Source organism: Gavia stellata, chromosome 2 (genome assembly GCF_030936135.1).
Source record: "Gavia stellata isolate bGavSte3 chromosome 2, bGavSte3.hap2, whole genome shotgun sequence".
In the NCBI taxonomy this organism is placed as follows: Eukaryota; Metazoa; Chordata; class Aves; order Gaviiformes; family Gaviidae; genus Gavia; species Gavia stellata.
Genome location: NC_082595.1, coordinates 29346661 through 29359324, shown reverse-complemented (window position 1 = coordinate 29359324; position 12664 = coordinate 29346661). Strand labels below are relative to the sequence as shown.

The following is a 12664-nucleotide window of genomic DNA, read 5'->3' as shown; positions in this document are numbered from 1 at the left end:
AGGTGAAACCTATGAGACAAGGTGTGATTTGGAGCATTAAATCTGCCATTAAATCTTGCAGCAAACCTAACCCTACTCCAATACACTTCCCCCGACACACCATGCTGGCACACACAGCAGGTGTGATGACAAATGCAAAATTATTTTTTTTCAGGGGCTATTCTAAAACTCGAGGAAGCAAGATTATTTCAATTATTGGTTCAATTAAGTCATTACAGTTAATTGAACCACTAGCAGAAATAAACTCCAGTGTAATTGACACTTCAAGTTTAGCAATTAGCTTCTATTTTTGTTTCCTTCCTTTTTCCCTTTTTCTCATCCTAGAGCATTATTTAACCTCTACTTTAGATAATACAGAGCTGGAAGATGTCAAGTCTCCTTCATACTGACTTTCTCAATCACAGCTGTATTAAGATGCCCTTAAGTTTTAAGGCAGAGAGGCCATTAAGACCTGTACTCGGTGCCACGATACTAGAATCTCATCTTTAATTAAACAAAACAACGAAACCCCAAAAATTCACAAGTATTTGTCTCCCCTCTGAATTTGCAAAGAAAACCTAAAAATAAAAGCGTCAAGGACTACACTCACAGAAAATCTGAATAAATGCACAGTTATGGTCCATCATCCTGAGGGAAGGGGAAAGGCACTAACGTGATTCAAATCAAGTCTGAGAGTAGTACAGCACACTTCAGCCATGCAAGCATGTACTCTGTAACCAGTGTTTTCCTCTGCTGCTACGGAGAAGACAAATGCTTCTAATCATTCAGCCAAGTTTAAGTATTTTGAAACATGCCTCAAAAGGATAATGGACGGTTCAGAATTCTGGCTGACAAGTACAGCAGGTTTCATTTTTATGGCACTGGTTCACGCTCAGCTTGAAGACATCTAGTATTTGCTGAATGTTTTAAGGGCTCACGCACACACATAAGTCTCAGTGACAGCTACCACAGTTAATAACCTCCATAGTGACCATAAGATACGTAAAATGTGATGACAGAACCCCTTTTTCCACATCAAAAACTCCTCCCTTCCATTCAAGGTGATGGATGCATAGGACTGGTACTTTTACACTGCCATTGTACGCTTTATTATTGTGTTATTAACAGCTTATTGCTGTATCAAAAGCAATCCTTATGTATCTGTATGTATCAGTGCATAGTGTATATTAAGAAAAAAAAAATCAATTAGACTCTGTTTCTGAAAACATGACTATACAAAAACTTCCCTCCCAATACAAAGGCAGCTGGAATACATAAATAGAACACACATCACAGATAAGAGCAGAGAAATATGTTCCTATAAATGAAACTACCTAAGTATGCTTCGTAAAAATGTGGGGTTTTGCATACACACCAACAGTCTAAGATTCAGAGCAGATGTTCACACCAACTGTGCAATGAACACAAGCTAATCAATTCCATATAAACCTAAATCAGACTGGAGGAAGCTATCTCAATATATAGTTCTCAACACTAATCCAGAAGCTAGAAGATATGCCTTCTGTACCAAATCTCCTTCACTCCAAAACATTTTAACCTTCCTGCTACCATTTTAGTTTCACCACCATAAAGCTTTGATATGTCATTTTAACAGATACAGAACTGAAGAAAACATTGCATCTAACAATCTGTTATCTCCCATATGTGAAATGGAGCTTCTAACTATTACATAATCCCGTTGTAAACTGCTTTCAGAAAATCCCTATCAAGGGTTTCCAGAAAATTTAACTCTTGTACAAATAGAAGCCATCACCAGCACAGGCAGGCACAGCAGGTAGTCACCCTACCCTACAAGGGTAATAAACCTAGTAAAACCCTTCACATGAAACAATGCCCATCTTAGCAGTAGTTGAGAACTGCTGACAGGAGGGGAAATGCTATTACTGCATGTAACAATGTATCTAACAGCTTTAAGATTAAGATTTTTCCCTTGCATGTGAACGAATGGTTTGGCTCCATTCAAGACGATTAGCCAGAAGTATAGCATTTTCTCCTTTTGATACTGTCAAAATATGACAGTACCAACTTCCAGAAAACCATACCATGAAGACCTAAACTGTCAGTATGAGACAGCCAGAAGTGTTTAGGTTTCTCAAAGAATGCTTCAGAACATGTTCATGCATTCCTTGGAGGAAATAAAAAAGCAGACAGTTTTCAAGAAAAAAAAAAACCCACAAAAAACCCAAGAAGTTTCGTAAGACCAAGAACTATTTGTGAGTACAGAAAATGACAGCTTGGTGAGAAAGGGCAGGGTAAGCATCCAGAGACAGCAGCCCCTCCTGGCGTCAGGGCTAAGGCAGCACTTCACACAGAAGAAGGAAAACAGAAGAACAAAGCCTCTTGCAATCTTTCTGTACTGTAACTGGGATTACTAACAAAGGATTTTGCTTGCTAACCTCAAAAATTCAAGTACTACCAATATACAAGTCTGATGCAAATTTTTGTCAGAAAGCAAAAATTATTCATATTCTGAGCACTTAATCTTTCAGGTCAATATAAAGTTCTTGACAGTGGCCTGACCCAGGTGCTTTACAGAAAAGTTAAAAAAACACCAGAAAAACCACACAACAAAAAACCTTGGAGTTTAAATTAATCATCTGGGAAAAAAATTCTTACTAATATTGGTTAACTAGCAATTAACCTACGCTTCAATTCACAAACTCTATCTACTATGAAATTTTTAAAGACTTGTTATTTTATTAGCTTATATTAAAAACACCCCACCTTTTAAAAACTCTGCTAGGCTCCTGGCCTCAGTCTCTTCGGAACACGTTCAACTGTCTATGTTGTTCATTATGTAGAAAAGCCCCTCGGTTCTCAGTTTGTTGGCTTTGACTCAAGTCTTTGAATAATTACAACAATGTTAGATGCTACAAAGGAAAATTGCAACAACCATGCAATGCCACATTTGAAGACCATTGCTTCCACAACATGAAGTTAGCAGGAACTTCAAAATAAGGAGGATTTAAAACTCTCCTGTTTATTCATGGGCTAAGAATGAACAGTTTTTTGTACGTTAGGGAAAAGCACAGGTTTACAAAACCGTTTTTGTAAAGATCTCTCTGGGACAGACCAATGAGAAATAACATATTACTGGCCCTTTTTTACTGGTTTTATGATTAGAAGTTGCGCAAAACCGTATCTAGCACATGCAACTTCCACTAGCCACAGGAAAAAAGAAAAAAAAAAACACCAACAACAAGAAAAGCATGTATAGAATAAGGGGCAAGCTGCCTTTGAATATCTGTTCTCAGTGCTCACAGATACACAAGCAGGCAAGAAATGGCCACTCTGGGAAAGAAAGGAAGAGAACCACATTCAGCCTTTCTTCCTCTTCATCGTATTGTTAAAGTCTATGCAGAAGTGACCATAGGATTCAAGTGGTAGCCATCTCAAAGGGTTGAGACACTCAGGATTGCACAGCAAAACAAAACCTCCGGAAAACAAACCACCCTGGCTTCCAGTAGTACTTCCTGAAATCTGGAAACTAGAAATTAAATCCAGTCCACCGAAAAGAAATTCAGAAGAAACTCAGAAGTTTTTCTGTTCTCTTGGTTCCTTGTGTCTATACACAAATAAGCTACATGAAGATGCTTGAAGTCCTACAGAGATAAACTCAAACAGCAAACTCTACAAGTTTGTCTTACATAATACCAGATTCCATTTGTTTGGCTATTTGGTTAGGACTGTGAAAGACAGATGGTCCATAGTTTAAAAAAGGTTTCAGGAATACGTTTTAAATACACTGACAAAAATTCGGTTCACAGTGATCTATTTTGATTACATTTTGGGTATTTTTTGTGTGTGTGATTACTTTTCCACCTACAAAAATGCATTTTTCATTTTGTATTTCAGTTCAACAAACAACTCAAACCACAGCATTTTCCCCCTCTATATAACCTTTGCCACTTCTAATGCATAAAGCCGGGGACAGGAGGAGTACAATGTCCCCACCAGCATACCAGGTTCCCAAAACCCCTTTATGCCTTTATGGTATAAACACTAAAAACATTGTTTAGCATTTAGGGTGACACTGACATTTTTAAAAGCTCTTTAAAGCTGACAGAAGTGCATTCTGTGCTTCCTATCAATCTTTGAGGGAAGAAAGAAAAAAGAAATCACACTAACAGCACCACTACCGCTCATAAACATTTGTAGCAGTTAACAGTCTGTAAGCACGTCATTTTTAAGTTTACATTATTCCTTGAAACATATCCCCAGCAATGACCACATCACCACCTACATCTATTTTTAGAGCTATGCTTTCTAAGCAACTCGTTACAATCTTTCATGAATCAAAACAGCAAAATACTAGTTAGAGTTTTTACTGGATAAGTAAAGAAAAGCAGAGAGAAAGCACACTCTATTACAATGAGATGAATTGGGGAAAATTAAGAGGAAATAGTATTTTCTACAGTTTTTTGTTGTTTTCATAAATTAAAAAACCCAAGAAAACCCGTAATACTTTTTAATGTCATAAATAACCAAATGGACATGAATCAGGATTAAAAAACCAAACAATAAAGGATTACTGAAAAGCAAGTGCAGCTTATAATTTTATGTACCATTTACTATAGCAGCATGGTAATTACTAAGCCACTCTACTTTCCAAGTATATAAACAAACACAAAGTAATATCTAGCGTACACACATATAAATATGCAATTTAGGGAACTTTTCACTGCTTAGAGAATAGCAGTTTTTAAAGTTTTCCATCTATTTAGTTCTATATTTTGAAAGTAGCATTGTAAAAATCAGTCTTTAGTAATTCTGAAAATCCAGCAAACCTGTTACAGCACAACTCATCTAGTTCACCTTTAAAATTATAAAGGTAACAATCTCCTGCAATTGGTCTTTTAAAAAAGAAAAATTCACATAGGCTACAAATGAAATCACATCCACAGAGAAAAGGCTCTTCTAACTGAGTTCAGGTAAACTTGATTTTTCTGTATTCCTCATTTCTGAGTTACATAAATAGCCAATGTAATCTCGCTGAAAGTATTTAGGAAGACAAAAACATTTTACAGAAGGATCCTTCCAGAATCTGTTATATAGAAATCAAAACCCTTAATAAAATAAAAAAGAACTATTACCAATGAATCAGAAATCAATATACTGAACTACACCATACAACTCTTAATGGGCCATAAAAACATTAAGAGTTAATGATATTTAGACAGAAGATTAAAGAGAGCTGATCTACTAAATTGCAAAGATTGCTGGAATGAACAAGGGAATTAGTGGTCAGGCAACAGCTGGTATTAAGTACAAAAAACCCCACCCCAATATACAGATTGCTATGAAAATATAAGGCAGTGTCATTATCTGCTTTCCCTCTTGTAATAGCCTCTCCCTTAGGCATGTTACTGTTTTTTGTTGAAGACAAGATACTGTATTAAGAGTGTCCTTTGATCTGACCTGTAAAAGCCATTTTTGTGTTCTTACCACTTGAAATCATACTGTATGACGGTCCTAATTGCTGTTAACACACTGGGGATTAGTGAGGACTATATTCTGTTGTAAACATCATTTTTTTTGCATGGCTGCCAAAAACTACTTGTTTTAATTTTTTTTGCACTGAAACAGAAAAACCTGCCCATTCCATGAAGGAAATGAGAGATCACCTGCACACATCAATTGATTACATGGCCCTGAGCATCCCTATTACTTCAACGTCCTACTTCCAAAACTCCTGTCTGAAGGACTGCACAAAAGACTCCTGTCAGTATCATGCCCACTCAATGGCAAAGCTGTTACTGAGTGATGCAAAGTACTTCCATCTTTTCCCATGTTACCCGTAACACTCCAGCTTTTGCTGTAGGACAGTGGTAACTGCCAAGTTTGTGATATATTTGTACCAAAATTAAGTGGACAAATACTACTGGCAATGGCTGCAATATTTTTGTCTTAAATCAAATAGTCACCTATGCTTTGTATGTTCTTTTGCTCACTCAACTTATAAATATCTAGGCCTGGACCCTCCAAAAACCTCAGGTTTGGGTGTTTTTTTTTTTTGTTTTTTTTTTTTTTTTTTGTTTTTTTTTTTTTTTTTTTTTTTTTAGATTAGATCCACGAACTTCAATGGCACTAACCATGACAAAGTTAGGAACACATAGATCTCTGGAAGATACGAGTCTAATTCACAAGAGGGATGTCTGATTTGAAGTTCAAATTACAAGAGTAAAATTCAATGAACGCACATCAGATGCCTTAAGTGATTATAAACAGAGTAACTTACCCTGATTTTTCTTTTTCTTCAGCATCTGCATTCACGGTAGGATTTTCCGTTTCTTTAACCTTTTCTTCCTCTTTATCTTCTAGTTTGCTTTCATCTTCAGTTTTGATTACATTTAAGTCTTTTTCTTGATCAGGCTGAGTATACGCAGAATCTGGCAAATTTTTTTTGTTTCCCTAGGATAATAAAACCTTTAGTTAACTTACAAGGTGAAATAAAAATACAAAGGACTTAAGAAAAGGCAGACAAAACACACTGAAGTTACATGAGTGAAAAAAAAATCTAGAGTCTAGGACTTGTTCTAAAATTACAGCACTTCTGCTGTTTTTTTCTTCTGAAAATCTCAAGCCAAACATAACAGACTTCAAAGTTGCAGCTAGTGTCCTAGCTGGCTTTGTCACAATGATATAGGCATGCAGCTCAGACCTGAACTGCAAAGCAATCCCTAAGATAAACACTTCACAGGGCGTGCTTTCACTTAGGATGCAGAGATATCAGTACCGGAGTTAGCACCAGCAGACAGACCAGGGCTGGCTACCACTTACACACAGAAGCATTACATTTGCGTTGCACAGTGACTTGAGGAGCCTACACTGCTTCCAGAGCAAACTGCTAAACCTGCACAGCGCAGCACTTCAGCTTACCGTCCCGGACTTCCTTTGCTAAAACCACTGAGTCAACACTGGATTTTGAAAGGTATAACCGTATGTGTCTCTGGACCACTGAACTACATTAGACCACTGCGTACATCATATGGCCCAGGTCTTTGTAGAACTTCACTGGTTTCACTGGAGTGGAGAGCTAAAAGCAAGACTTATGAGGGCTTTTAAGCATGGCTAAATGCAAAATAAAAAGTATCAGCCCTGTAGTTAGCTGTGAGCATGCATTACGCCGATCAGGATAAAGCTGCACACTAATTAGTCTCCATTTGACCTGGGAGGCCCCCAAACAAGTGGAATGTTGCACCTGCTTCCTAACAAGTCAGATATTTTGACATCATGATCCCCTAAAGCAGGCACCTAGAGATAAATATGGCTCAAATGTGTTGTTCTGAATTAGGTTTACAGCATTTTTTTGTCTTGTTTTAAATCCATTATTAAGATTTCACTCTTGACATGAATTCATGGTTATCAACACACCATCTGACTTTATAAACAGAATATAACATGAACATTAAAATATTTTACCAGAACAGAGGGCTTATCATTTTCTTTACTTTCATTATCATTCTCAGCTAACTTTTTTTCTTCTTCTTGTACTATTGCTAGTTCCTCCTGCTTGCGCTCCTCCTTATCCACTTTTATTTCTTTTACATCCTGCTCTGGTTCTTCACGCATCTTCAGTTCTTTTTCTTTCTCACAGTCTTTACAAGGCTTGCTCGTCACTTTCTCTGGCAATGCCATTTGAAATTCAATGTTAGCTGATGTACAATACTCTTCAAAACCATAGAGATATCTAAAAAAAAAAATTGTGACAAGCAAGTTTGTTTCAAGAAAGAACAGGCTACCTAGCTGAAGCTAAACATGAACAGTATGTTTAGAGCCTGAAAAACTGTATTATAACCAAAAGGTTATGGGCTTTATGTATATTACCACTACCACAGGATCCACGTCAGTTCTTTCTAGTGCTGTTTTAGCAGAAACATCCTAGCTTTATTACTTACTTTTTGTATGCACATTTAACATTATATCCTGCAGCTGAATTCAATACAGGGATTCCAAGATCTTGATAAACTTGTTTCCACACTGCTCCACTTTCAATCTGTTAAAGAAAATGAAGTCATGGTTTTTTAATTAACTCACTGACACAAAAAAGACTAAAGTCAACATAGTTTACTTATAATTATTAAAATACTTATAGTAAGTTTTATTTATTATTTATTATTGTAACTTGCAATTTCCTCTAATCTATAAAATTACTATTTATCACACATGCAGTATTTCACTGCAATGCAAACTGTAGGCTAGTGTAACTACTTAAAGCAATTTAGCATTTCTGCATTTCAGTAAGCTACAGCAGGCTCTCCTCTCCAGGTGGTAATAAAACAAAGGAAAGAAAACACAAAGATCAGAAAAATCAGTACATCGTTTTTATTTTATATTTAAAGTAATCCTTAACTATCAGAGCTACAATTTTAATTAAATTGGAAAGAAAAATTCATTGAAAGCATTAACAATACTCAGCCCTAGCAGTACTGCACCAGATAAAGTGGCTACCAGTCTTTCATTATGTCTTTAAATGCCCTTTGATGTTGAAGTTTTGTGACAGTGCAATATGCTCCCTTCTAACCAGCTGTGAAGGTAAAGCAGATGTACTGCAACACCCAAGTACAAGATCCTTTCCTGTATATCAGAAAGATGTCACTGCACAAACATATCTCCTCAACCACCATGCTAAATTTATGGGAAGCAGGCCAAAGCAGTAACAGAATCTGCTTGGCCATGAATTCCATACGCTTCAATTACTGCACCAAGACAAATCCCACTAATCCCAGTCAGGACACTCTTCTATTTATTGCCCAGAATAGATAGGAATTAAGGGCCTCACAGACCTTAAAACTAGATTACTTGTCTTTGAGATTTTATTGAGCAGTGACTCTTTTCACTTTCTGAGGTAACAACTTTATCAGACAAATATTTCTTGAAATAGCACAGAAACACACACCCTGGCTGATTTTATGCAGCACTAATTAAATATGCTGAGTAGATGTGTAATTTGTTTAGAATATAGTTAGTGTCTGGTTCCTGTTCAAGTATGTTTTTCAGAGCTACAGGATGTCTTACGTACCTGTAGTATTCAACTTCCTATGCCTAAAGCTCCTGTGTAAGATTCTTCTTTATCACTACTCAAACAAGAATAAACAGCATCCTCAGATTTTATGGTTCTGGAGTACTCATCAAACTAATACTCACATTATCAAATCCTCCAAGCTTGTGTACAAGTCTGAATAATTTGAAGAGATTCAAATTTCTATATCCTAATACAGGTCGTTTGTTAATAGGAGTCCCTGTGAACAAAGACAGTTATTACAGTGTTTTGAAATATCTTTTTCAGTGTAACATGAAATCCACATCATATGCACTATTACACTATTAAATACAGTATTGTAAATCCCTCCCTCTGACCATCTCATGCGTCTGGTACTTTCATCTTCATGAAATTAAACAAACTAAAGAGTCTTAATAACCCATTTTCCCTGTAGTTCATTAATGTAATTTAATTCATACATATGCATTCTTCCATATATTACTGAACATGCACAAATGATGCAACTTTTCTTGCTACCTATATCATACATATTTTTCTTTCACCCACTGAAACAATTACATCTAAAAATACCGGTGTAGTCCTTTCACTACAATAAAAAAACCCACCAAAAACGAACCTCCCCAGGAACAAATCCCACAATGCTTCAAAGAGCTGAAACTTCTTATGCTACTGTACTAGCAGTAGCTACCACATTGTCCTCTCTTGTAAACAGTTCCTCAACTCATCTTCACATGTAGTTAAGAAAATACTAATTTAACTAGTTATAATACTAATTTAAATAAACACCTTCACCCCTGTCTCTAGACATTGTACTTTTCTTGCAGTGTATAAATATCTGATAAAGGTCTAATATAATAAATGGCATTTGCTTTTAAAAACATTTCAATCTACCTTACCGATAATGCTCATGCATTTAAGTGATCAGGATTCACACAAGAAAACTAGCACAAAGTAAATGCTTTTTTCCATGATCCTAAGAAGTAGGGAAGTGGTTAAACTGTATTTTATTTAAGTATTTTAAAGTTATTAAACTGAGCATATACATTAATATGATTGAGGTTCTTAAATATTATACGCACTATAAGTACACAGTAGAAAATATACTAGAATATATGAGGTACCATCCATTTATTTCTGAAAGCAGGAATAAGTGACCGTATTTTAGGAGAAGAATCAAGTGACAGACTTATCTTCTAAATGGCAGGGAACTCAGAAGTGATGAATATAGTCTCACTGTTTCCAAAACTGAACTACAAAGCACTACTAGTTCATAGAAATACTTTAAAGAATTGAGTCTAAGCAATACATCTATCTTCACCTTCTACAAGTCAAAAGACTAAAATGCCTACCTCTGTCTTCCATGAACTTGTATAATTGCTGAAGAAAGTTCTCTCGTTCTTCAGGAAACGGCTCTATTTCCTCCTGTTTAAAATAACACACAAAAAATAATTATCACTATTTTGACTTACAGTCCTTCATTAAGAAACATACAGCAGTGATAATTCAGGTTCAAATGTTCAAGTTTGTTTCACTGTAGTCAGCAACAGGACACTATACAAAGAGACACGTGTTCTCAGTACTATGCCACATGGAAGTAAGTTTTATAAACTACAAACAGTTTTTCAAAATATGTAAAACAGTAACTGTAAAGACACACTGAAATTGGATTTTTGATTGATCACTGAAGTATCATAAGTGATATCATAAATCAAGATGTATTCTCAATTTTGTCCATTTACCAGAAAGTCTGGAAGACACCACTACTAATGATCAACAGATTATATCAGAATTCTCAGGTCTAGTTCTACTGCAGCTAGGCGACTCCTTGATGCCTGGATTCACTATGTCACCTTCAGGGATGAAATAAAAGAGAAAATGGTGCTTGCACCTTCTTAGGAGTTCTAATACACAGTACTGGCAGAACACAGCCAATGGCGCTACATGCATACTGCCATTGGGTACCAGCTGAATGCGTGGTGAGCAGGATCAATCCCAGAACCGAAACAACAATGGATATTTTGGATGTTCAGTTCATTGCACTAATAAGCCTTTGTATTAGATTTACTTAGATTAATAAACGATGGAGTTTCATAACAAAGCACTATGGCTTATTTTATAATACCTCAAAATTTCCTTAGGAAGTGCGACTTGCCACAACCAGTAGCGATAAGATATTAGTATAATCAGAATTCTTAGAAATTCTGATGACTAAGCTACTTCAAAACAATATGCCAAATAAGTTGATTAATTTTCTGCATACTTTTTTAATACTACCTGTAAAAGTTTCCTAAAATAACTAAAAGTTATTCAATAAATCTGAAATAAATTATTTTTCTTTAGTGCATTTTCATTCCATGTTGTTCTTTTCCATTCTTCAACAGTCTCCTTGCACTAAATATTAAAGTTTCACCTACCTGAGGACAAAACACATTGTCTTTAAAGTTATAGCAAGATAGTTGAGAAATCAATAGAAACAGAGTATCATTATTAAACACAACAGGAAAAAAAGAAAGAAAAAAACAAAAAATCCCCACCCCACAACCTCTGCTGAAGCTATTTAATAAAGAGATGGATGGCTGAAAATAAGGTCAAGGAAGGCTATAACTATTACCAGTGAGGGTTTTTTTTTTATTCTATACATCTCCTTCTCCATTAAATACACTTGGGGAACGTATCAGAGCAAACAGGCAAAAAATTAAGAACCAGTATTCACAATATGCTGAAACAGTTGTCATTTAGATATAATTATCAACAGAGATGCAATGAAAAATATTCTACAGTCTTGCAAAAGCAATGCAAGAGGGAAGTCCCTGCAAGGGACATTACGTGATAGGCATTATTTAATACCCAGTATATCAGCAGAGCTCAGAGCAGGCTACTTTAATAAGCAAGAAGAATAGGCTGGGTAGAGAACTGCAACCAGTATACTAAGTACATCCCCACAGGGCCAGGACATCAGAAATCAGGCATATCTAGCAATTCTTCATGATAGGTATGAGGTGATGCTGCAGCCCTGCATATAGTACAAACAAATGCCTGGTTAAGAATATTCACATTTCACAAACAAAGGTGGTAAAGGAAACACTGCCAGCAAGCAAAGTATTCAGCTTGCAATCATAAAACTTGAGTATGACCATAGAGAACAAATGACTTGAGTGGAATGGATACAGTTTTGGAGTTTGTTTTTAAACTCATATGACAGGTATTTGGAAAGGACTTTTACCAGCATACACTGGATCATGGCAAAGAGATCATGAGCACCAACCTGGTTTTCTCATGTTCCTCACCAACAATAGAACACTTGCCATAAGAAAATGGTCCCACAGAGCATTTGGAGGCAGGGGGAGGGTGTCATTGAACTAAACCTTCAGGAAACCCAACAAAACTTTTAAGAAGGAATGTATGCTTTTTAAATATTAGGGGAACTAAAATAAAGGTGATGAAGAGGCTGAATAAAACACTGCCACTCCTTCCTCACCGTAAGATCCAATGCCTGAAGAATACTCTTAAGTCTCAAACGTGATAATCCACAGAGATGCCAGCACGGCAAGTGGATACTCCTTATTAATTTTCCCAATAGACACCAAACCAACTTTCTAAGAAAGTGTGCTGAGGGGGAAATCTTAAGACCCTGCACGCCTCTGAAAAGCATTTTCACTT

General features: G+C 36.1%; 1 protein-coding gene across 1 annotated transcript in view; it reads right to left on the bottom strand.

The window, feature by feature from the left end:
* ARID4B (AT-rich interaction domain 4B) overlaps nt 1–12664 on the bottom strand; it is a 92631-nt gene that overhangs the window by 25575 nt on the left and 54392 nt on the right. Inside the window, exons 11-15 of the mRNA XM_059832367.1 lie at nt 10354–10426; nt 9148–9242; nt 7899–7996; nt 7423–7690; nt 6239–6411 (exon numbers count right to left, since the gene is read on the bottom strand). Of these exons, the coding sequence (XP_059688350.1) occupies nt 6239–6411; nt 7423–7690; nt 7899–7996; nt 9148–9242; nt 10354–10426 (707 nt within the window). The remainder of the gene's footprint in view (nt 1–6238; nt 6412–7422; nt 7691–7898; nt 7997–9147; nt 9243–10353; nt 10427–12664) is intronic.